At 45.1% G+C, this 25,335-nt stretch overlaps 1 protein-coding gene across 1 annotated transcript; it reads right to left on the bottom strand.

Moving 5' to 3' along the window:
• On the bottom strand, window positions 1-23,856 carry NPFFR1 (neuropeptide FF receptor 1). Its single transcript, XM_074999511.1, has 4 exons — window positions 23,729-23,856; window positions 19,960-20,271; window positions 7,274-7,373; window positions 1-1,455 (listed from the first exon to the last, which is right to left on the bottom strand). The coding sequence occupies exons 1-4, from the start codon at window positions 23,733-23,735 to the stop codon at window positions 564-566; spliced, it is 1,311 nt and encodes a 436-aa protein (XP_074855612.1). The 5' UTR covers window positions 23,736-23,856; the 3' UTR covers window positions 1-563.
• Between the last annotated feature and the right edge of the window lie 1,479 nt (window positions 23,857-25,335).

The raw sequence follows: 25,335 nt of genomic DNA, 5'->3' as shown, positions 1-25,335 counted from the left end.
ACTAATTATCTGTCGTTTCCAGCACACGGATGCATTGTCATACATTGCCTATTAATCACAGTAATTCCACCAGGCCTGGCTGAACTTTTGTATGGCCTTTGATCGTTCTTCCAAGTGAAATAGCCTCATCAGCTTGAGTCCACTACATAAGGTAGCCAACAAACAACAGTAACACCACATTACCACAACCGTCTGCTGTCCTTCTATGCTATCCCACCTGCTACGCCTGGGTCCCCTCTCATCACAGGCCTGGATCCTAAAAATCCTTATATAAACCATTCATTAATTCACAAGAAAGTCTAGGAGATAATACATTTGGAAGCTTCAACATAAAGCCTTCTCTCTTATATGCAGTACCATGCATAAGTATCTAAACCTTTAGAAACCTAGTCATTAAAACTGAATAGCTTTTCGTCTAGATGTCCACCATTTTAAATAACTTATACTTCAGACAACTTCCAGTCACAATGGAGAATGTTTGGTTTCAAATGTTATGGTTCAATAATCTTCAGGGTTGTCCACTAAAAAGTCCGTCAGCTATAGGAGCTCCATATGCAGTATTCTTAGATCTCCCAAGCAGGGATGCTGACACGATTGTGTGAACAACCTGTATTGTCCAAGTTCTCTACCATCAGCCCATGGTGAGCAGTATGGCCATTTCGCAGTGGAAATAACCTAGTTTTTTGGAAATTACTTTGTTCACACTCCGAGGGTTGCACTGTATCACTTGGGCATGCTTCAACAAAAGTGCGGTTTCCTGCTCCAAAAAGTAACCTATGATTGTTCCTCCTTGAATAAGTATCCTTGTGCTTGCTCTCCATGTAGCAGAGTGGGATCTTGAAAGCCTCCTGGAAGCCTTTTCGGAAGTTCTTATTGAAATATCCATAGATGAGTGGGTTGATGCTGCTGTTGAAGAATGCCAGCCAATGGGCAAATGGAAAAATATAAACTGTGATCAGGTTGAGCTGGAACTCGGTTAGGTTTCCATAATCCGTCAGCAGCATTAAAGTCCACAGGGGCAACCAGGAGAGAGTGAAGAACAAAGCAACTATGAACAACATGTTGATAACCTTGACTTTCCTCTTGGAGACCCTTCTCCCCTCATTCTGCTCTGAGTGGGGGCCTCCTACAGGTGCAGAAGACTTGAAAAGTTTGAAAGCGATCTGTGCATACATGATCACAATTAAGGTAAGAGGGGCCACATAAATGTGAGAAAACAGGACAGTTGTGTAGATCTTTCGCATTTCCTTGTCAGGCCATGCCTCCCAGCAGGAGTAGAACGGGTAGGAATTGTTGTATGCATCCACCATGAAATGATACTCATCTCTGGTGACTGTCAAGGTGACTGCAGAGGGGCACATTATTATCAAGGCCAAGAACCAAATGGTAACTATCGTGATCAGGGCTTTCTTCAATGTTAGTTTCTGTCTGAAGGGGTAAACAATACAACGAAACCTATAGAAAGAAGAAAAAGAATATTGCTTTGAAGTTCTGAGCTGCTTACTCTATGCACCAAGGGACACAGTTGTAAAGGCCTTTTATAACTTCTTTTCGTGCAGAAGATCCATGTTTGTGTTCTCCCATCATGAGCTCTGTCCCTGTAAAGAGCTAAACTGGAGCAAAAATGATTAAGAAAACAATAACTGTGCAAAATGTAATTTACTTACAGAGTAATTTTTCTCATAATCAGACATCAGCCTGCATTGTGGAGCTAATTCACTGCACAATGCAGAAGAGAAGCTTAGCAGAAGGATGCTGTACTGATTAGGTCCTAAAACAAGCTGATTTCATAGCATATGTGAAAGTACTAACCTCCACAACAAATAATTCCTACTGAACATTAAAGAGCAGGGCCATATAGAAATAAAGAAGGAAAAACTAAAACTTTGAGAAAAAACAAAGGAATTGCTGTTAAATTGATTTAGTGAGGAAAAAAAACTATCAATTCATGGTTCATTCTCTCCCTTTCACATTTACAAGTGTAAACTGCTTTTGGACTGTAACAAAAACAAAGAAGCTGTAATATGACTCATGTAAAAATTAATGAATGGATTTTTAAAAAAAAGTTTAATGTTTCATTCCTCTATAAGGCCTAAAACATCAGCGCTAGTCAGTTTCCCTGCTCTTCTGAGTGGCAGGGAGCCAGTGCCTGGCGCCAGGTTGCCCACCATGTGCGGGAGCTAGGAAACCGACCAGCGTTACTGAGCTGGTCCACTTCCTGGCTCCCTTGACTGGCAGGTAAGCCCAGAGCCAGGCACCAGCTCCCTGCCACTCAGAGTCATGTTAACCCAAGATACACACAACTTAAGTGTGTGTATCTTGTGGTTCTACTGTATGTGCTAATTGGGAAGAGGAGAACAGGAAGGTTTTTCTAATTTTTGGTTCATGGAATCCTTTTTGACAAGGTGTGGTGCCACTATATGGTGATAGCACTGTGTGTTTCAATATTACCATGTGACATAATGTGATGATGGCAATTTGGAGGAAAAAAGCAAAAAACTCAGTGATGAGCAGTTCTATTTTCCCATGTTCTCCAAAAATAGATCTTTCCACCAGGAAATTGTCTGGAAAAAAGAAAAGACAATCTAAGCAATGCCTGCCTAAATACGACTGTTGCTGAATGCATTGTCTCCCCTCAGAATATTGAAGAAAAATGGAAACTGTGGTATTTTTCTTCCTACCAACACTACATAATCCTATGGGAATTCATTTATGTGCTGGCCTGGGGGTATCTATGTCACTGGTTTTCAACCAATGTCCCATGGCAACTGTCCAATTGTGCCATGAAATTTTGTCAATTTCCCCTTGCTGTGATGGGAAATGCTGACTCCACAGGATCCTGTTCGTGCTCGGAGACAGCTGAAACGCTGCTTCCCAGCCCAAATGAGCTGGTGGGGAGCCCACCTCACTCCTGCGTGTGGCAAGAGGGAGGGAAGGCGGGAGCCTGTTGGAGCTGGGACACGGTTTAAATGCTGCGTCATGGCTCCAATGGGCTGGCGGGGAGGGGAGTCTGCTTTCAGTGGTCACTCTATACTCAAGATCCCTAGCAGGGCACTGAGCGGATTTTGAAAATGTGTCTGCTCGCTGTCTAAGATGGTGTGGTGGATCTGAAATATTAATGCATCTGATCCTTGTTTATCTTCTTGTGCACGCTACTGCGTTGCCAACCTCTCTAGTAAGATTGTAATCACAGTAAATGTAGCATTTATGAGCAATCAATACAGCAGAAAAAAGTGGGTGTGCCCTGGAACTGTGTGTCTCATTGAAGTGCTCCCTGTTACTGAAAAGATCAGGAACCACTGATCTATGTTATAACACATTCCTTCCTCAACTGAACGTAATGTTGCATGTTAGTGCAGATTGTCTGATAGTCTTATTAAGGCAAGAGTGGGGAACCTTTTTGGGGTTGGGGACCACACACTAATGGGAAGCAAAAAAATCCCCACCACGCTGACCTAGCTCTCAAATGAGAGGGAGAGAAAAATACCCTCACAGATGTTCCCCCCAACTGAGAAGGAAAATTAAAAATAGAGACTCATCTCCCTCTCCTCCAGCTCCAGCCCTGGGGTGCAGGTGGGGGTGAAGATGTAAGCCCCAGGGCTTAGCCCTAGGGCCAGATTAACTTCAGGGGGCCAAGATGTGGGGTGCTGGGGTGGGGCCAAATAGGAGAGGATAAGGGTGTGGGAGGGTGCTGTAAGTGAGCAGGCTGAGGCTTGGGGTGTAAGGTCTGCACAAGAGGTAGGATGCAGAAGTGGCCTGTGAGTGCAGGCTGTGGGTGGGAGGTAGGGTGCAGGAGTGAGCTGGGGTGGTGGTACAGGGTCTGGGCAGGACAGAGGGTGCAGGAGCAGACAGAGCATGTGGGAGTCTGGGTGGGAGAGGGCAGGGGCCTGGGGCTCCTACAAGGCACAGCTCCCAAGTAGGCACAGGTGTCTTTGCATGGCTCTACATATGGCAGGCCTCACCACTCCCATTGGCTATGATTCCCAGCCAATAGGAGCAATAGGGGGGCAGTACTTGCAAGGTGTGCTTCCCTGCCACACACATCCTCCCCTGCCAGGCAGAGCTTGCAGGCCAGATCAAGGCACTGGCCTGTGGGCCGTAGTTTCTTCACCCCCATGTTAAGGGAATATAAATGCTCTCTAGACCACAGGTCAGCAACCTTTCCAAGGTAGAGCACCTAACTTCAACTTTTTGACCTGTATGTACAGTCCGAGTGCCGGTGGTAATTTTAAAGTCACTAATAAAGTCCTACTTACAACAGCTCCATTAATAAATAAACGCAGATGTAGAGTGTTACTGGTTAGGGGTGGCTGGTAGCATTAGCTGGTCTTTTGTTAAGTCACAGGCAACGTGGCTTTGGACAAGCTCCCAGCTGCATGGGGGACGAGGGGCGGGGCTGCTTGCATGCAGATGAAAAGTGGATTGCATGCCATGCTTGGCACCATGCCAGGGGTTTCTGACCCCCTGCTCTAGAACGTAGTAAAAAGTTCAGGATGTGGCGGTGCTGAATTAGGGCATCCTATAGCGGTGTTCCTTAAATTATGCTCCGCAGAACATTGGTGTTCTGGGAACAACTCATAGGTGTGCCATGAGTGTTTGGAAAAATATGGGGCTGGTATACGTTTTCTGTTACTCAAACCAGATACAATGTTTCTCCGTCATTGCTATGATACCTGATGTTTTGTTTTTGCTCTATATGTTGCTGGGTCTCTTTCGGTCTGAACAATCTTTTAAAGATAATTTTCATAGGTGTTCTGCATAAAAAATATTACTGTTTGGTGTTCCATGGTCTCAAAGGCTGTGCCTACATGAGACCCCTCCTTTTTGAAGGAACATGTTAATGAGGGAGTTTGAAAGATGCTGATGAGGTGCTGCCATGGATATGCAGTGCGTCTTTAGCATAACGGCGGCCGCAGCGATTCAAAAGCAACAGTAACTGCAGTTTAGCTGAGACCTAAAACTTTAATTACAGAGCTGGGGCAGAGTGTTGGGGTGATGGCTCTGGCAAGGGGTGTGGGCTCTTGAGTAGGGCCAGAGAGAAGGGATTTGGGATGCCGTCTGCCCCCAGGTCATGCTGGGGAGAGAAGACTAGGATCCAGACTGAAAAACAGGCGCTTTTCTCTACCACGGGAGCTTTGGGGTTGGGTCTGGGGGAGAGGTGCGTCTCCCCTTTGCAGCAAGGTCTGGGGCTGTGACTGGGAGGAGAGGGAGAGGACCTTCAGACCTGTATCTTCTAAAGGAAGAAAGCAGAACATATCTAACTGCAACTCCTTGCAGGATCTGTTTACTGGGCGAGTGTGCCTTGTTTTTTCAGCTAAACTAACACGCTTGATAGACCAAGTCTTTTATACATTGCCCACAATTTCTTCCATCCACCCACTCGCCCACCCAAAGAACAAAGACAATACAACGTTTGTCTTCCTTAATTTTGAACATGTTTCAACAGCCGGTTTGTTTTGATAAGTAACATCCTGTTAGGATATTTGCCCTCCATCTGAGCTCTCAGAGAATAAAGCTTCTCTGACACTGACACTGACAGAAGGATGTTTTACGAGTCACACCACGTCATCGGTTTTCAGCTGCTCAGGTATAGATTTTTGTTAGATTTAAAAAGCACAGATGAGAATCTGTTTTATTTTAATGGTCAGGATCGTTGTGCCTTTTGTCAGCTGCTCAGTGGGAAACGTTAGAGTGAGTAATTAGCTATGTCAGAATTATTTCTCAAACATGCACAGAGTTCTGAGTTACGCACTGGGAGCTGTCTATGCAGTTCCAGGGAACTGGGACAATCCATATACTTTCTACCATTATTGAGAACTGAATTCCACATATACAGTAGAAAGAAGGCGGTTCACTTTTTTTGATAGGCTACAACCGTTAAGTAGGCATGGAACAATGGCCCCTGTAATTTTTCCCATCTATGTGCAGAATGAATTTTGTTATGTGCATCAATATGGAAGGTGGTGTGTGGCAGAGGTGGAGCTGAGGGGTTTAGAGTATGGGTGAGGGCTCAGAGCTGGGGCACAGGGTTGGGGTGATGGCTCCAGCTAGGGATACTGGCTCTGGAGAGAGGCCAGGGAGAGCAGGTTTGAGGTGCAAACTGCTCCAGGGACATGCTGGGAGAGAGGACTTCCCCCAGCCCTCTGTCCCCAGCATCTGGGATGGGGGAGAGGTGACTCTCCCCACCACAGCAGCTTTGGGGCTGGAGCCATGGAAGAAGTGCATCTCCCTGCCGCAGCAGCTCTGGGGCTGTGGCCGGGGGAGGGTGGGAGAAGGGAGAGGCATCTCACCTCGTCGCAGCTGCACGACTTGGGAGAGAGATGTCTCTCCAGGCTACGATCCTGCATCTGGGGCAGCTGCCACAACCCAGCATACCCCATCCACATCACCCCACTGTCCCCATCTACTCCCTGTTCCCATGTCACTCCACTGCTATTGCCTAGCTGCACATGGCCAGGCCCCTCAGTGTAGTGTGCACACCTCTGCTAATTCAGTAAGCAGCCCTAGGTGGCCTCCTTCATGGCTGTGCAGGGATGCACCTTAGCGGGAACATGAGCATGGACATCTTCTGTCCTAGCATGTTACTACACTTTAATTACATGGCTTCTGCGATGAAATATGTATTTCTGTAATTTTGAAATGAAGCCTCTGCCTGCCTCAGTTTCCCTTGTGTGTTACTGGGGAGGGTAGAAAGGGTGAATTGCTCTCTTCAAAAGCTCAGGTATGAATGGCTCCCAACTGTCTGGGATTTAGGCTGCATGTCAATGGAGCTTTTGAGGAGACGATGATAAATCCAATTACTGGGACTTTGATATGTAGCAATCAGTAATCATGGATGGCATGTCTCTCTGCAGGAAGCTGAGCAGCATTTGCCCTGCTGGAGAACAAAGGCCTGGGAAGGTGGCAGGAGGGCAATTAAGGGTTGGGGGTTCTGCTGGAGGAGTCTAGGACATGTGAACTGGGACCAAGCTTGGTCAGAAGAACAGGACTTTGGTTTCTGCTCTAACTAGGATCAACTCTGCTGTGCCTGCAGCTTTCTTTTCTCTATGCCAGGGAGTCCCAACTTATGGGTCAGAACCCAAACATGGTCACCATTAAATTTTTAAGGGTCATCAGCTGGGCTGCTCCAAACTGCATGTGGCTCTTTAAGGAACCATTTGTGGCTCCTGCCACTGCTCACTCATCCAGCTCCCAGACCCTGCCCTGCTGTGCTGAAATGGAACTCGATTTAATTGGTTTAATGGATGGCAGGGAGATTATTGCTATTACGTACCTTTCCACTGCAATGGCCACCAAAGTGAAAACTGAAGATGAGACTGACATCCCCTGCACCAGTCCACTCATTTTACACATGACGTTGTCAAATGGCCAACCTGGAATTAACACAGATAACATCATGGGGACACTTTTATACCATAAACCCACCATGCAGAATAATCTACATTCACATATGGTTGTGCAGAGCTTCCAAACCTAAGTCCCATGAAAGGGATGATAAACTGTTTATCAGAAAACATGACTTGGCTGTTGAGTAATTTTCTCTCCTAAAAATATTAAGAGTTAATTAAAAATTTCTTCCCCACAATGTTGGTGAGGCCTGATTCATAAGCCTGAGGATGCCCCATCTAACCCTGAGGGTATATCTACACTAGGAAATTAGGTCAAATTTGGTAAGGTTGATTTTCTAGCACCCAATATTGTAACATCACAGGGCATGTCCACACCAGTACATAAAGTCGACAGTGTCCCCCCATTAACTTTGCCAGGGTTGACTTTGTCAGCAATGCCTTGTGGGTACCTATACCATGGCTTTTGCTGCCATGTTGTGTTATGGGTTTCTGTCCCAGTGTGTGATGGGACAAAAATATGCTGTGGGTGAATGTGGCTGTGTGTTGTCCGCATCCTACAGTGCACTTCACCCCGCCTCCCCTTTGGAAAGCAACAGCCAAAAGTGTTTTCACACACTTTTTATATATCCATGCAGACACCATTGCAAAGATAGCATGGCACCCGTGCAGCTTAGAGCTGTTTTCACAAGTATGATGAGGGCCTCACGTAATGTGCTGCAGTATGGTTAGAGCCTACGCAGCCATGAGAGTCATGAAGACTCCCAGGAGAACATGGACGTATATGAATGTGAAACACCGGCAAGGGGAAAATGCTGGCTGCACTCAATGCTTTGTACACAGTGGAGAGCTGGTTCTGCTGCTATGAAACAAGCTCAGACTGGAGGCACCACATTATTCTGCAGGTACGGGATGACCAACAGTGGCTACAAAGCTTCCACATGTGTAAGGCCACATTCATGGCACTTTGTGAATTGCTTTCCCCCGCCCTGAAGCTCTGCAATACCAAAATGAGACCTGCTCTGACACTTCAGTAGCACATGGCAAATGCTTCTCTGTGCCTTAAATATTGAATCTGTGCTGGTATGGCTATGATCTGAACAAGTGGGTCTGTCCCACGAAAGCTCATGTGGAAACCATCTTGTATAAGAAGCCATTTCACATACCTTACTTCTGCACATGCACAAGAGCCTGTACTTTCCTTGACCTATTTGGGAATGTCAGGGAGGATGAGCTCTATGGAATGCGTTAATGAACTGTTTGGAGTTAAGGCTCCAGCTCCCCAGTACCTGTTTCTCTTTGCTGATAACAGTTTCTCTTTGAGACGTGATTTACGATTCTCTAACTAATTGCCTCTGACACTGGGCTTTGTTTGTGTAAGGGTATAAAATACTAGAGTTAGCTGCATCGAGCAGCCTTGCTGGACCTGGTTTTATTAGTGTCCAGTTCGGCTCATCTGTTGCCTTATTGAATTCAATAAAGCTGAATGTTACCTGCCTAAACACAGAGAAGTCTTGTTCTTCAACACTCATCACCTAATAAATTATTTTGTTAGTCTTTAAAGTGCTACTGGACTGCTTTTTTTTTTGATGGTGTATAGACTAGCATGGCTACCTCTCTGTTACTATGGCAAATGCTGTATGCAAGCTGGCAACACCAGACAGCTACCGGTCAATGGGCAATCAATTCAGAGTAGGCAAATCTACAGTGGGGGCTGCTGTGATCCAGATAGCCAAGCCAATCAATACACTTCGGCTACGAAAGACAGTGACTCTGGGAGATGTGCAGGACATAGTGGATAGTTTTTCCCATGTGGGGTTCCCTGACTGTGGTGGAGTAATAGATGGAATGCACAGCCCTATCTTGGTGCCAGATCACCTTGCCAGAGAATACATAAACCACAAGGGGTACTTCCTCACAGTGTTGCAGGTGTTGGTGGATCACAAAGGTCAGTTCACCAACATCGAGGTGGGATGGTCAGGAAAGGTCCATGACATGCACTTCTTTAGGAATTCTGGGCTCTTTAGAAAGCTGCAGAATGGCACCTTCATTCCAGACCAGAAAAATCACCACTGGAGACGTGGAGATGCCAATAGTGATTCTGGGTGACCCAGTTTACACCTGGCTCATTTGACACATGAAGCCATACACAGGCAGCCTGGGCCGCAGTAAGCAGCAGTTCAACTACAGGTTGAGCAAGTGCAGAATGGTGGTACTATGTTCATTTGGCCATTTAAAACCCAGGTTCAGGAGCCTTCTGACTCACTTAGACCTCAGCGAAGGTAACATTCCCCTCACGGTGGCAGCCTGCCACGTGCTTCATAATTGATGTGAAAGCAAGGGGGAAAATTTCATGCCAGGCTGGAGGGCAGAGGTAGATTACCTGGGCAGTAATTAGCAGCAGCCAGACACCAGGACAATACAGAGAGCACAGTGAGGGGCACTGCTAATCAGTGAGGCTTTGAAAACCAGCGTTATGAATGACCAGACAACATTACAGTCCTATCTGTTGCTCTTTGGTGGTCCCCCCAAATGATGTGTGCTTGCCTGGAAAGCTTGTAAATTGCACCCCCCTTTAACACAAGCAATAAAGACAATGTTTGTTTGAGCTTAATCATTTTTATTCAGGGGGCATTAGGGGAGTGTCAGCTTTCTGCTCTCAGCAGCGTCCCTGCAAGTGGAATACTACCCTTGACTTTTCCCCCTGTATTTTGGGGCACCGAGGAGGGGAGGGGAGGGAAGATGTTGAGGGCATGTGGTGGTTCATGGGTTGCAGTGGGGCTGTGCTCCTGTATCAGGGACCACAGGAGCCTTGTTTGCTGCATCATCAGCTGCAACATCTCCTTCTTGGCCTCCAATTCACACTCTTTGTGCTGTCTCCTTGCCTCATGATCTACTCTTTCTTCTCAATCAGCTCAACTCTCCTGCAGTGTGGTTCTCCTTCACGCATTTAACTGTTCCCTCTCCCTGGGGGTGGCTTCAATGTACTCTATGAACACGTCTTCCCATGTTCATCTTCTCCCATGGAGCTGTGCCAGTGTAATAGCTGTGGGTGGGGGCGAGCGTTGATGGCAGAGATCACTGTTGCGTACACTGCAACAAACCACAGGGAACAAACCAGACATTGAGGAGATACCCTTACTGTGGATAAGTTTCACAAAGGAATCCCATGCATGAACCTCTGTGAAAAACAGCAGGCATGCATTCCTGGCAAGGACAAATTTGGGCTTTTAAGGGTCCTCTGTGCAGCAGGTACTTCACAGAGGCCCTCCCCAAGGAAGTAAAAGATGCCAATGGGAGAAACGTGAGAAGATTGCTTGTAACGTTTATAACAAATGTTGATAACGAATCCACGTTGGATACTGCAGTTTCCTCTTTACAGATTGCCAGTAAAATTGACACTTAATGTCACATCCCACTTTGAATGGCTACAGCACAGAAAGACAAGTCCCAGGGAAGCATTATTTTCTGTTTGTAGACGGAGAAAAAAAATCATCAACCACCTCACCACTGACTGCATTGTGCTTTCAAAATCTCTAAAACTTCAGTCAATTTCTAAACAAATATTGCTTGGTGTTTAGTAATTTAGTAGAAATTGTTCCCAAAGTCAGGTTGGAAAGAATGAAATCAGAAGCTACCCTCAAATTTTCATGAACAGAAGAAAAAAATGTAATGTCCATCTTCAGCATAGCACCTATCTGCACTGGTGCCTCTGTGGAGTGGCTTATGGAAAGGGTTGTGGAGAAGCAAGATTGCATTAGCACAGACTACGCAATTTTGTTTTGTTTTTTTGCCACATTTCAGGACTAGAAAGCTAGTTCTGTATTAAAAGGCAAACTCTATCCCAATGGTCCTATGTGAGGTCATTGCTTACCAAACATTTCTGATATTCCACTAAACAACTTGTTACCATAATTATATGCTCTGCTGGGAGTTTTATTGATTAATGCATCTGACGTTTGTGGAAAAACATTGAATGCATTTCCATTTACAAACAGCAGTCTGTCATAGGTGGGCTGTGCATTCTAGCTTTTCTATAGCACATATCCTCTTAATTGTTCGGTTAGGTAGAACCAAACAAATTACTCATTAAGCGACGATAACCAATTTTCTTTTTACAGGGGACAATGACTCTTCTGCATTGTATTTGGAAATAAAGGAACATTATTACAAGACTGTGTGCTGTAGGATGTGGGAAGCATTTGAGGCAGAGAAACAGTAAGAAACCATAACCTCTTATATTGTACTGTTTGTGTGTGTTGCACCATGTGTAGGCTTTAACAAATTTACTAATTACCATGAATAATGTAATTGCTCTCTTTCATTCACACTGTGAAAAATAAGCCAGACACTGTGATAATTTAGGTTGAGAGAGTGGAGTTTTAGCCTATATGACTATCTAAAACATCTTGCACTGCAAATGAAGCCCTATAAAGATAATATTGCTACAATAAAATGAAAAAGGGAAGTTTATGTAGACACAAGACCAAATTCATCCCACGTGTAACTACATTGACTTCACTGCAGTTACACCAGAGATGTCTTTGGAGCACGCTCTTTATAGTCCACAGTTGATAAGAAAACAAGAAAAAAAGTCCCGCTCTTTCAAAAATCTCATTTTTGTTGACACCCTGATCTACAATTCATCTTTCAGGATTCACAAGAACATATAACCCCAAAAACAAAAGTAATCCTAAAACACATTAATTCCTATAGAATCATAGAACACTAGAACTGAAGGGAACTCAAGACATCATCAAGTCCGTCCCCTGGTCCCACAGCGGGTCCAAGCACCATCTAGACCATCTCCAATAGATGCCTATTTAACCTGCTCTTAAGTATCTTCAGTGATGGAGATTCCACAACCTCCCTAGGCAATTTATTCCAGTGTTTAACCACCCAGACAGTGATAAGTTTTCCTAATGTCCAACCAAAACCTTCCTTACTGCAGTTTAAGACCATTGCTCCTTGCCCTTTTTCTCAGAGGCCAAGGAAAACAGTTTTTCTCCCTTCTTCTTGTAACCCTTTTTTAGGTACTTGAAAACCACTATCAAGTCCCTTCTCAGTCTTCTGTCTTTTAAACTAAACAAGCCCAGTTCTTTCAGTCATCCCTCAGAGCTCACGTTCTCTAGACCTTTAAGCATTCTTGTTGCTCTTCTCTGGCACTTCTCCAGTTTCTGCACATCGTTCTCAAAATGTGGTGCCCAGCACTGAACACAATACTCCAACTGAAGCCTAATGAGTGCTGAACAGAGTGGAAGAAAGACATCTCATGTCTTTCTCTCAACACTCCTATTAATGCACCCCAGAATCATGTTTGCTTTTTTTCAACAGCATCGCACTGTTGACTCATATTTAGCTTGTGGCCCACTATGACCCCTAAATCCCTTTCTGAAGTACTCCTTCCTAGACAGTCACTTCCCATTTTGTATGAAGCTGATTGGTCCTTCCTAAGTGGAGTACTTTGCATTTGTCTTCATTAACCATCATCCTGTTTACCTCAAACCATTTCTTCAGTTTGCTCAGATCATTTTGAATTCTGACCCTATCCTCCAAAGCAGTTGCAACCTCTCCCAGCTTGAAATCATCTGCAAACTTAGTAAGTGTACTCTCTATGCCAATATCTAAATTGTCTTTGAAGATATGGAATAGAACCAGTCCCCAAACAGACCCCTGCAGAACATTTCAGCATGACTGCAAACCATTAATAACTAGTCTCTGAGAATGGTTATCCAGTCAATTATGCACCCACCTTATAGTAGCCCCATCTAAGTTGTGTTTGCCTAGTTTATTGATAAGAAGATCATGCAAGACCATATCAAATGCCTTACTAAAGTCTAGGTATATCACATCCACCACTTCTCCCTCATCCATAAGACTTGTTAGCCTGTCAAAGAAAGCTATTAGATTGGTCTGGCATGATTTGGTCTTCACAGATCCATGGTGGCTGTTACCTATCACCCCCTATCACCTTATTTTCTTTCAGATGAATTCCTTAATTACTTGCTCCATTATCTTTCCTGGCACAGAAGTTAAACTGACTGGTCTGTAGTTTCCTGGGTTGCTCTTTTTTTCCCCTTTTCATAGATGGGCACTATATTTGCCCTTTTCTAATCTTCTGGAATCTCTCCTGACTTCTAGGACTTTTCAAATATGATAGCTAAGGGTTCTGATACCTTCTCCATCAGCTTCTGGAGTATTCTAGGATGCATTTCATCAGGTTCTGGTGACTATTTCCTTTCCATCTCTAAATGCATTGACTGTACAGGTACAATTGTTGGAGTTCCTCTTCTCCAATTCTATCCATATACTTCTTGATCTGTCTCCTGCCTTTGATACAGTTAAGCATATTCTTTACCTTGGAATCTTGTCCTCCCTCAGCAGCAGGGCTGACAGCCAACATAGGTCCAGGGCATGTGGGAGGGGGGCAAGGCTCTGCACCCCAGAAGGGGTGGGGCCAAGGGACAAAGGGACTGCGTCTAGGGCAGTCAGAGGCACTGACCCCCTTACCAACCACCCCCAGAGCAGATTGATGGAGCAGAGCTGCCAGTACTTTAGAAAGGCCTGGAGCACCAGCCGGTGCTGCCACCAAAATAGTAGCAGCAGCATCTGGACCTCTAGACCCCTTTGAAATGCTGCCCCCCATGGCAATTGTCCCCTTCTCTCCTCCCTCTGTTGGCAGGCTTGTCCTTTGGTATCCATGACTGTCCTCTCCTGGTTCTTTTCCTAATCATTCCCTCAGCACGTCTAATAGGGAATCTGCTTCACTGCCTCACCTCCAACTTTCTCTGGGTGTTTCCAGGGCTCTGTCTTTGGTCCCTTCTCCCTCTTCAACTTATCTTTGGATAATTGCATCCACAAACAAGAATTCAGCTAATAGCTCTATGCTTATGACTCACAGATCAACCTTTCTACTCTATACCTTTCTCTTTCTGTCCAAACAACCTCAGCCTGTTTCTCTGACACTTCCTCAGGAATGTTTAGCCATAAGCTTTAGCTCAGTATGGCTAAAACAGAGCTCTTAAACCTCCTTCCCTCTACAAGCTCTTCCTGCTTCTTCCTTTCTCACTCACTGTGGGCAATCCATCCTGCCTCCCATTCAGGCAATGGCATGACCTTTGACTTGGACATCTCTCTAAGGCAGTATGGCTATGATGACTTTTTCCTGATTCTATCTTCATAACCTCTCCAGGGCACAGTGTCTCCTATCCATCCACAAAGACAGAGCTCTTGTCCAGGATCGCTCATTATTCTGCTTTTAAATTATTGCAACAGACTTTTCTCTGGGCTTGACAAGTGCAGTTGTGTACATCTCATATCCATCTGCAAAATGGGCCAGAGTTTGGGAGCAGAAGGGAGCTTGGGATAAGGGATGGGGATGCAGGAGAGGGTGTGGGGTCTCGGAGGAAGTTTGGGTGTAGGAGGGCAGGGGATTGGGAAGCAGGACCCAGGAGGGTGTATGGGTGCAGGAGATTATTCTGGCCAGTTGCCAATGGGAGGGGTGAAGTTTCAACTGGGGGCAAGGACAGTGTGCAAAGTCTCCCCTGCCCCCCCGAAGTAGTAGTGGAAATGGAAGGAAGATGTGCAGATAAAAATCAAAGAAGTTGTAAATGGATTAGAAAAGCAAGAGAAACTGGGGAAGTAGAGAATATTAGTGTTTTGTCTCCTTCTGTCCAATGTAATAGTCTAATACATGGGTGAGCAAACTTTTGGCGTTGGGCCCCACTTTTTGTCCCCCAGCTTGTCTAATGTAATCCAAACCAACACATTTTGGTTGTGTTCATATGGAGAAACAAAACCAAAAAACAAACAAACTTTCAGCATATGTTTAAAAAAAAGTATGTAGAATGTAAATTTTTTATCAATCAGTATATAAATGTGAATACACATACAGCAGACCCCCAACTTACGCGCAGGCTGCATTCTTGGCAACCCTGCATAAGTTGAATTTTTGGGTAACTTGAGGAGTTACCCCTCAGTGGCAGGGAGCTGGGAAGCAGGCAGCAGCCTGGCTCCCACCTGCCTTCCCCTGGTGGGTCCTGGGAAACTGAACAGCACATCGTTGGTCAGTTTCCCAGGTCCCACCAGCAGAGGGGAGCCAGGCTGCCACTCTGACAGGAGTAGTTTTCCTGCTCCTGTCGGGGTGGCCATTGTGTTAACTTGAGACGTGTGCAACTTGGTTGCATGTATCTCAGGTTTTTCTGTACATAAAAACAGTGACATATTTTACCATTTTAATTAGATGGATGAGCCTCCAGAGATCCCCCACTGCTTCCACACCCCCGGTTTAATATCCCATGGCTGGTCAAATTCCTCAATCACTTAAATTGCTTCTATGTGCTGCATTCTCAACATCTCTTCTAACTGAGAGTTCGGGGCAAACACATCCAGTTTTAGTTATGTTTCCCTAACACTGTTGCACTACAACAGCTGAGTGTCCTAAGTTTGTACAAAATCATCTTCACTACATTCAGTGCATTTTTGATAAGATCTTTTTGCTACTGAATTTCTAGTTAGCAGAATGCAATTACTCAAAGCTGGTTTTATTTTTGCTGTAATCAGTGACTCTAGCATGAAAAGTTCATGGATCATATAAGACATTTAAGTGGGTGGAGGGAAAAATAGCTGGCTGACCTGTTTTGAATACACAAAATTAAAAACAACACCAGCAATTTTTTCAAATTAATCCACAAGGTTTTAAGAGTTCCAGTGCAACAGGGTTGTTGTAACAAGAGAAATGAAGGGCACCACAGCCTCCTCCCATGCTTATTTCAGATATCCTATAATATATTTTGCCCTTTAAGAGTGTTCATGAGGATGGCTGGGGGGAAAAAAAAAAGTAAATTGCTGCTTTCTTCTTTTTACTTGCCGCAGAGAAAGACAACCAGCCAAATCGAAAAAAGGATCAAAGGGAGAGGGAAGCAAATCTGCTTTTAGAAATGAATTGTATTGCTCTGCTAATGTTTTCTGTTGGTCAGGCTGCCTGGTATTTTGTATTTTAATGGCACTTATGCTCATGATTACAGTGTGCCATCTCATGTAATTCACTGGAAGATGGCTTCTCTGTTGAATTAAATGCAGCTGTTTGCGGGCCTTTTGTTTCTGTGCATTTAGGAGCTGTGAAAGGTGAAGATTGTTGTCTGATATTTACTCACAGAACAGGTTGAATATCACCAGTGATGGTGACAACTAGCTTCCTCCATGTGCCTTTTTTTCTGATCCTGGAAGACCTTCCTCTGAGAAAAGAGCAGAATTCATTTTTCAGGCCCATGGCACCTTATAGACTAACAGATATTTTGGAGCATAAGCTTTCATGGGCAAAAACCCACTTTATCAGGTGCATCTGATGAAGATACTGCCATAGGCAGGGAGACTGAATTGCTAATATCTGCAGCCCCAATTTCAGGAAGTCCAATGTGATGTCTTTATAGACCCCAAGGGGAAAATTCTCCCAACTATCGCCTTCCTGGTTGTACTTCTAAGGCTGCTTATGTTCGGTGATCTGCAAATTGTACTGGAATTTGGAAGTAAGCTGACGTGTTCTGGATGTGGCCAACAGGTGTTGGAGTGAGAAGGGAAATGCAAGAGAGGAAAAACTGCATCTCTTATTGGAACTGCACAGAATTTAAAATTCCACTGCACGCTGCTGCAGCTGCTGACTCTTGCCAATGGAATTATGGGTTCACAAAACTTTACAGCGTCCTTTCCAGTCAGAGTTGCCCACTAGGCTATAATTTGTTTGTTTTCCATGAGCTCCTGAGAGCTAGCAATATATAATTCATCCACGAAATAAAAGACAAAGGAAAGAAAATAGACATTTCTCCCCAACCACATCCAAAGTACATGGGAGAGAAGACCAGCATTCCCTCTGGTTTTTAACATCCATGGGCAGAATAAATGTTGCTGTGTGCACCAAAGCATGAGCAGACATGCACCTCCAGTAGAAACACATGCTGTCGGCTGTGGGCACTCTGTTAATCATTGGGTGGCACCTGAATTTTTCCTGGGTGGTCACCTGAGCACTGATCTTACAGGAACACTGGAGAAGACCCACATTTGTCACTGGCAGTGCTTTTTTGCAAAAAAAACAAACAAACAAACAAGACAAAGAGCCAGTAGTCAGTTGGCTGCCTGCCCCCCTTCCCAGCCAATCCTGCAGCAGGGGGCTGCTGAGGTGCTGGTACTCACTACTGGCAAGTACTGGCATGAAAAAAGCACTGGTCACTGGTGTCTTCCCGAGAAGTTTCTCCTGGTTTGTCTTTTTAAGAGAGGTATTGCTCAGCTTTGTTGGGTGGCAAATAGATACTGTGCAGAGCTTCTACAGGACAGGTTTGTTTCCCTGGGATGGCAGAAAGTGGGAAGGGACTTCGGTCTTCAAATTATTCAAAGGAGCTATAGGTAGTACATCAGGAAGCACAGCAGTGTGGCCAAGTCTTGTGCTACTTGATACTATCTTTAAAGCCCCAGCTTCTGAAGTCATATAATATGTGCACATCTCAGGGTTTTGTTTTTTTTTTAAGAAATTTCTAGTCCTCATAGTTAGAAGAGTTTAAACACACGACTACAGGGTAAGCCAAAGGCTGAAGAGACAGAATGCAAATAAAAAGAAACCCATTTTTTAAAAAAAACCTCATTATTTTTAAGCCCATTTTGCATTATTTTGGGGCCAACATTACTTTTGAATGTTCAGTGCTGGCAGCAGTGAATCTGTACCCTGGCTTTCCATTTGAACATTTAGATTTCAGGTGAGAAGCAGCTATCGTATAGTGAGCAAAACATAGAGCAGCGGTGACTATTAGTAACTGAAGGATCAAGGCAGTGGTGGTTGTTGTTATTATTCTGTATTTGCCACAGCGCCCCCCCCCAGCTCTAACAATGCCTTCCCCCTCCCCCAGAGCCAGGCAACCCACCCCCATGCTAAATGAATGCCCTTCTCCAAAGCCAGGCACCCCCAACCCCCCAATAATGCCCCGCCCCGGAACCAGGCACCCCCTGCTCTAAATAAATGCCCTCCCACCCAGTCAGGCACCTCCAAACCACCTGCGCAAACTGAATGCAGTGACTCACCAAAGCTGCTGCAGGAGCCACTCCGGCAGAAGACACGCTGGGGCGCAAGCTGTGCCAGCAGGGGCCACACTGGGGCCTGAGCCACAGCCCAAGTCACGCTGGCAGGAGCTACGGTGGGGCTTGAGCTGCACCAGCAGGAGCCATGTAGAGGGCCAATCCACAGCCCAAACTGCACCAACCGGAGCCGCACCATGACCTACACCATGGCCCGGGACAGGGCCTGAGCCACACCAGGGCCTGAGGAGTCACTGCTGCTGCCACCATGTGCTTGGAGGGTGCTCCATTTTGCTACATCACAGTGTCCTGTTCACCATGTAGGTGAATGGGAGGCATGTTGGACACCGGAGACAGAGGGTAGGCACAGTGGAGGAGCAATGCACGGGATGCTTGTCTTGGGAAGGAAAAAAAGAGGTGAGCTGGAGTGGGGGAAATGGATGCACAGGCAGCTGGTGTGAGTCAGCTTTGTCAAAGGAGGTCTTCAGGGTGTTTTCTACATGCCACCCATCAATGGCCTCAGGGACTACAGAAGTTATGAATGGGTCTGGTGCGGTGCTCAAATGTTGGGGTCGCCAGGTCTTCACTGGACTGATGTAGACTTAGCAAGGAATGAGCAGCAACAGCTTGAGAATTCTTATTTTGCCACCATTTATACAGCCTGTGCAATGGGACCCAGGGGAGAATATCAGTTTACAGAGTTCCTGGTCCCTTCACCCACAGATATAAAATCACAATATTCAATGTGGAAACTATAGTTGGAAATGTTCCTCTCTGCCTCACTGAAGTTTGCCTTTTTTACAATATTTCCACCAGATGTCATTTAGTACCATGCACAAAGGCCCCCACCACTCTCTCAGGTCCTAGGAAAGGGACAAAGATCAAGAGATTCTGCTGTAAGGATGGAATGGTGGCAATATGGAAAGATTTGCCTGAAGACCGGAGACTGACCTGAAACAGCTAGGGATGCCAACTTTCCTGGACCTAATGGTCCATACACCATTATCACAAATGGTGTCTGGTCAGGAGAGTTGGCAACCCTAAGGATAGTGGGTCTCAAACTTTGGTTGGGACCCCAACATGGGTTGGATTTGCCACCTTGTTTTAATGGGGTCACCATCACTCTTGTTATACTTGCTGCGGTCTGGGACTGAAGCCCAAGCATGAGGGCTGAAGCCAAAGCCCAAGCCCCACCATCCGAGGCGAAAGCTGAAGCTCCAGAGCTTCACCTGTGGGTGGCAGGGCTCTGGTTAAAGGCCCCACCTGGGATTAAAGTCTTTGAGCTTTGGGCCACACCTGAAGCTGTGGGGTTTAGGTGGGCTAAGATTTCAGTCCCCCACTCCTGGACATGTGGTGAATTTTGTTGTCAGAATAGGGTCCTAATGCAACGAAGACTAAGAACCTCTGTCCTAGGAAGCAGTTGTACCAATATTCTACATCATTTCTGTTTCCACTGAGACTACTCACTTATGCCTCTGACTAAGAAAATCCAACGATCTCAGAGAGCTTCCTCCTCCAGTGCCCCCAACTCTTGGGACATTCCCTTGCTCACCTGTGATCAGGTTGTCCAGTAAAGTGGTTGGCATACAGAAGATGCCCACCAGCAGGTCACTGATAGCCAGGTTGAGAATAAACATGTTGGTGACAGTTCGCATCTGCCGATTCTTCAGCACAATGACACCTACCAATATATTGCCAATCATGCACATCAGGAAGATGAAAATGTAGGCCAGGATGAACATAGCAGCTATGGGGGAGGAGTGCTGATAGTAAGATGAAAAAATATACTTTTTCCTGAAGACATGGCTTCTGCTGTCATTCTTGGAGTCGGGCGAACTGCTGTTGGAGGGGAGAAAAGCGTCCCCTAAGGGAAACAAAGTAGAAGAATAAACTCATAAATGTTTGATAAAATGGATTATTTCTTTCACACCAAACCTTTGTTTAAGCCATTCATGTTTTATTTGTATTTACATTTTCATCTTATGTATAATAAGTAGGGGCGCATGATTTATGACTAAGAAAAGCTGGCAGATAACTGGTCAAATAACTCAGCAGGAAAAAAAAGTCATCTAGCAGGTCTTTCCTTCAAGGGTCAATGTTGCATAAGAAAGTAACTCCATGCATAACACTGGAGCTGAAAAACGTGACAAAGCAAAATGATGGTTTCCCCATAAGAATTTACGTAAATAGGGAGGTTAGGCGCCAGGGACTTTTTTTTTTTTGCCAAACAAAAGATATTCTATACATATACAATAGTAATTAGAGGAGGACTGAGGACATGCTCATGAGCTCCCTGAGCTTCTAAAGCAGGTGGGACATTTCCCAGGGAACACATTGCTGCACAGGCTCTGACTTTCCGGAGTGCGTGGGGAGCGGCTTAACACCAAGCTCTACCGCAGACCTGCCCTCACTTCATCCCCTCCCGCAAGTGCCTTCTCATTCCTGATCCCTCCTCCCCAGCCTCCCGAATGCCATGAAACAGCTGATCACTGTAAGCAGCAGGCTTGGGGAAGGAAAGGCTGTGCACTGATTGCTCGCTCCTCTCCCCGCCTCTCAGAGCCTCCTGATCTCTGCTCAGCAGCTGATTTCTGCAGGCTAGGGTCACTGGGAGGAAGAGGAAGAGGGAGCTGCTGATCTGTGAAGGCTCCCAGACAGGTGAGCAGCAGTGCATTTGACAATGGAGGGTGAGGGTTGGCTAATGACCTATCCTGGTTCCAAGCCCCCACCTGCCCAACACATGGCCAACAGTGTTATAAGCAAACATGATGCAACTTTAAATGAGTGTATTCTCTAACAGATACCAGATGAAACAACAGAAGAGTAACCAGAACCATGTTAGGTGAAGAGCTACTGTATAAGCCAATAGAAAGCTTGGGTTAGAATCAGTCCTATGGTTCCTGGGTGCAGAGACCAACCTTCCCAAAGACTTTCTCCTCACCTAGTCACTATAATAGCTCTTCCACTTAACGATCTGCGCCAGGTGAGTGGGCACCTCAGGAGGAGTTAATCTGTTGACCATCATGACCAGAAACTGCAGTGCCTTGGCTCCATCACTGATCAGTCATCACTTGGCTCATTCTTTGCCCTGTCCCCACACATTTGTCAAAGATGTCACAAATTATTCACAGAGAGGCAGCCGTGTTAGTCTGTACTCCAGCAAAACAAAGCAGCAGAAATGTAGCACTTTATAGATGAACAAAATCATTTATTCAGTGATGAGCTTCTGTGGGACAGCCCCACTTCATCAGATCCATGAAGTGGGTCTGTCTCATGAAAGCTCCTCACTGAATAAATCATATTGTTAGTCTTTAAATGAATTATTCACACAGTTTAGTGAGAAATCATTCATAGAGGATATTATTACTGCAAAATTCACACTTATTACTAGAGATGCTACAAGGCAGTGTTTCTCAACCAGTGGTACATGTATTGTTGGGGGTACACCGAGGTCTTCAAGGGGGTACATCAACTCATCTAGATATTTGCCTAGTTTTACACCAGGCTACATAAAACACACTAGTAGAGTCAGTGCAATCTAAAAGCTCATTCAGACAGTGACTTGTTTCTACTGCTTCATAATTTTTCTCCCTCACCCTCTCCTTTCTTTCTAATAAACCGTTAGATTTTAGATTCTCAACAATTGGCAAAGCGTGCCGTTTTGGGTAAGATCTAAGTACATATTGACCGGAGAATGTGACCGGTCCCTTTGGGGGTGGAAGAATCCATGTGGATTTGGTGAAATGGGTTTTCATCACTCCTTACTCAGGTGAGATGTTGTTTAGGCATAGGAGCAGCTGGAGAATCTGTGGAATTTGCTGTATAACTTCTGGCTGGCCAGAAGGGCTAGCAAAGGGACTTTTTTGGCTGGCTTGGTTTGCCTCACTAAGGAGGAAATTCCAAGTCTGGGCTGTAAGTGGCCTGGTTTTAAACAATTTGCCCAGGAGAGGTTCTCTCAGTTGTGCCCAGAAACCCCCTAACTGTTACAGCGCCCCACCCCACAGCACAGAATTCACATATAAGGAGGAGAAGTATCAGAGAGGTAACCGTGTTAGTCTGTAGCTTCGAGAACAACAAGGAGTCTTGTGGCACCGTATAGACTAACAGATATTTTGGAGCATAAGCTTTCATGGGCAAAGACCCACTTCATCAGATGCATGAGGGGGGCGGGGTGGGGTGGGGTGGGGTTCAGGGAGTATTTAAAGAATGGGGTCCCAGTAAAAGGGAGGGCCAGAGCTGACAAGGTCTATTCAGCAAGGTGGAAATGGCCCATTATCAATAGTAAGTGTCAAAAGAGGTAAAAACAAGTCAAATGAGACAGGGGAATAAGGACAATGACAATGTGATTGTTGAAAGTAGGATCCTGGGCATGTTATTTCCTTTGCTGGTGTAAGGGCAATGAAAAGCCTCATTCACAGCCAGCTGATATCAGTTAGAGTCTTTCCTTGATTTCATGGGGGTTTGGATGGTGGTCCTTGCACGATTTTCTAGGTGTGAGCTCTTATGTTCTTAGATAGAGGAACCCACTTCAGTCAACTGTGATGTGATCCCAGATGGCAGTGCATGTCAGCAGTTTGCTTTAGCACGAGCCGTCTGAGTTTTCTATGAAGAAAATTACTTCACTTTAAAAAGGGTCTGCTGTTGTCTGCTATCAAACAGCCCACGCCCACATATGTGCAAAACCTTGACAGCTGGTGAAAAAAGGATCATTATTTCACTTTGTACTGTTATTCCAATTATAATTAAATTAGAGGCAGAAAACCGCATCAGTGTAATATTTTAGACTGTTTGAAGCTCACAAGAGCCAGGAAATGCAGAGTTATGGCTCCCACAGCAATCATAACTTTAAGTTATACCAGATATTAAGGCTTAGGTAACCATAGCCTAGAATAGTAATAGTGAGGTAGCCATGTTAGTCTGTATTCTATCAAAACAAGCCAGCAGTCATGTACCACTTGAAAGACTAGCAAAATAATTTTTTAGGTGATGAGCTTTCATGGACAGACCCACTTCTTTGGAGCTAGTAGCCTAGAGTAATAGAATCTCTCTCTCTCACACACACACACACACACTTGTTCTGGAAGGTACAGAATGCATATTTCCTCTCCTCCTTTCCTCATTCTTTTTCCTCTGCAGTGTTAAGTAGCTCTTGTATACATTTCACAAGACAAATATATCAAAGTAAGTTATCCTAGAAGAGACTGATCCAAGCCCAAAGAAGTCAGTGAAAAGACTCTCACTGACTTCAGATTAGGTCCTATGAGAACTGAATTGAATACATGGAATGCATATTTCAAAAGGAGATACAAACTGAATGTGCTTACCTTCCATGACACAGCCTGCTCCCGATTCTTGTTTCAGGGTACTGGAGTGGTTGTTTGCAGGTAGATTGGTGTCTGCAGATCAGGGCCACTCCTTAATGTTCCTCTTTATCTAGCTGCAGCCACCAGCTATCAGAGGGGGAGCCATGACTCTGCTTTGGGGATGAATGCTATCTTGATTCACTGCACTTGATCCTCCTGCACTCAGTCACTCAGGACAGGTTTTCCGAGCTGCCAGATAACTCATGAAAGATATCTGAAGAATTAGACCTTTGTTCCCCCTTCACAAAATTCCCAGAGTTCAAGGGTTCTCAATCCTTAGGGCAGGCTACTCCAGTTCCAAGGTGGGAGGTGAAGGGAGGAAGTTTTTTATCCAAGTCCAAGAAGATAGTTAAGCATGAAAACTTTGTTAAAGCAATGGGGCTTGGGGGTAAGGATGATTGGCGTTCAGGCTGCAGGACTTGGTTAAATCCACCGACTTTGTGGATACTGAATTTGCAGCTATTCCAATTTTTTTTGGAAGGGGCAAAGATAAGAATCAGAATCCTTTTGCACAGTCACTTGCTGAAATGCTTCCCTAACGATCAGTCCGTCTGATGTGGTTGGTCCTTGTTATGAGATTAAGACATCTAAAAATGCTGCAGTCCTCTCACTCAAATGGCTCCAAAATTTCTTTCCACTCTCAGTTGCAAGCTGACCTCTGGGAACTATTTCCAGTTCAGCTGGAGAATGAAGTATAGGTTATTAGCTCATCAGCTCTCTTGTATCCTCCGTGCATGACTTCTGTCTCCATTCAGCTTCTGCTCCTCAGACTCTCTACACACCAGCTCTTGCTGCTCAGCAGCAAAGAGGCTGCTTCTAATAGTTAGGGGCAATGTGTGTGTGTGTGTGTAGGAGGGGTGCTACATATCTCCATTGTTATAGTTACTTGAGCACCTGTTGGATGTACAGACAAACAGCTGGTCAATTAATTACAGGAACTGCAGCCTCTCATTTATCAACGAGGCAAAGTGAATAGTTTGTTCACTGCACTGAACAGAAGAAAAATCAGATTAATCTCTGGCAGCCTCTTCTTATTTTGCATGCTTACAGTGTGTGCTACGGCTCCTTGCTCAGGGACCAGTGTTCTAGGGACACAGTGCCTTGCTGAATCTGTTAACCCATGGACAAAGGGATTGAGTACCACCTCACCTTTTTATTCAAGTTGCAACTGGTCAGAGTCACTCCCTTCTTTGTTCTTGTTAATATGAGAGAAAATGTACAATCCTGACAAAGGAACACTCAGGGAAACAGATTTTCTGTGTTGTCCACTTCCTCAAGAAAGATTCAAATGCTGCTCAGCTGGTTAGCAGAGCACCCACAGCTAGGCTTTTGTTTCTACAGGTGGTGCAAATTCACCCATGCCTCAGTGCACACAGCAAATTGTGTTTCGCGCATGGATGGAAAAAATCCATACACAGATGGAAGATGTTTAACATGGGTGGGGAGTCAAATATTTGTTTTCAATAGATAGACTGATCATGTAGCTCAAAAATTTATTTGTCAGCTCTGACTGGATGCTTGAAGTTTTAAATACAAGAGACTAATCATAGAACTGTACGGGGTATGAC

Source organism: Carettochelys insculpta, chromosome 7 (genome assembly GCF_033958435.1).
Source record: "Carettochelys insculpta isolate YL-2023 chromosome 7, ASM3395843v1, whole genome shotgun sequence".
Classification (NCBI taxonomy): Eukaryota; Metazoa; Chordata; order Testudines; family Carettochelyidae; genus Carettochelys; species Carettochelys insculpta.
This window is presented reverse-complemented; position numbering and strand designations above follow the sequence as displayed.

Coding starts and splice junctions, on each gene's coding strand:
- NPFFR1 (XM_074999511.1), bottom strand. Junction 7,374..19,959: donor ACTGGACAACCTGATCACAG/GTGAGCAAGGGA, acceptor TGTTAATTCCAG/GTTGGCCATTTGACAACGTC. Junction 1,456..7,273: donor GTGGCCATTGCAGTGGAAAG/GTACGTAATAGC, acceptor TTCTTTCTATAG/GTTTCGTTGTATTGTTTACC.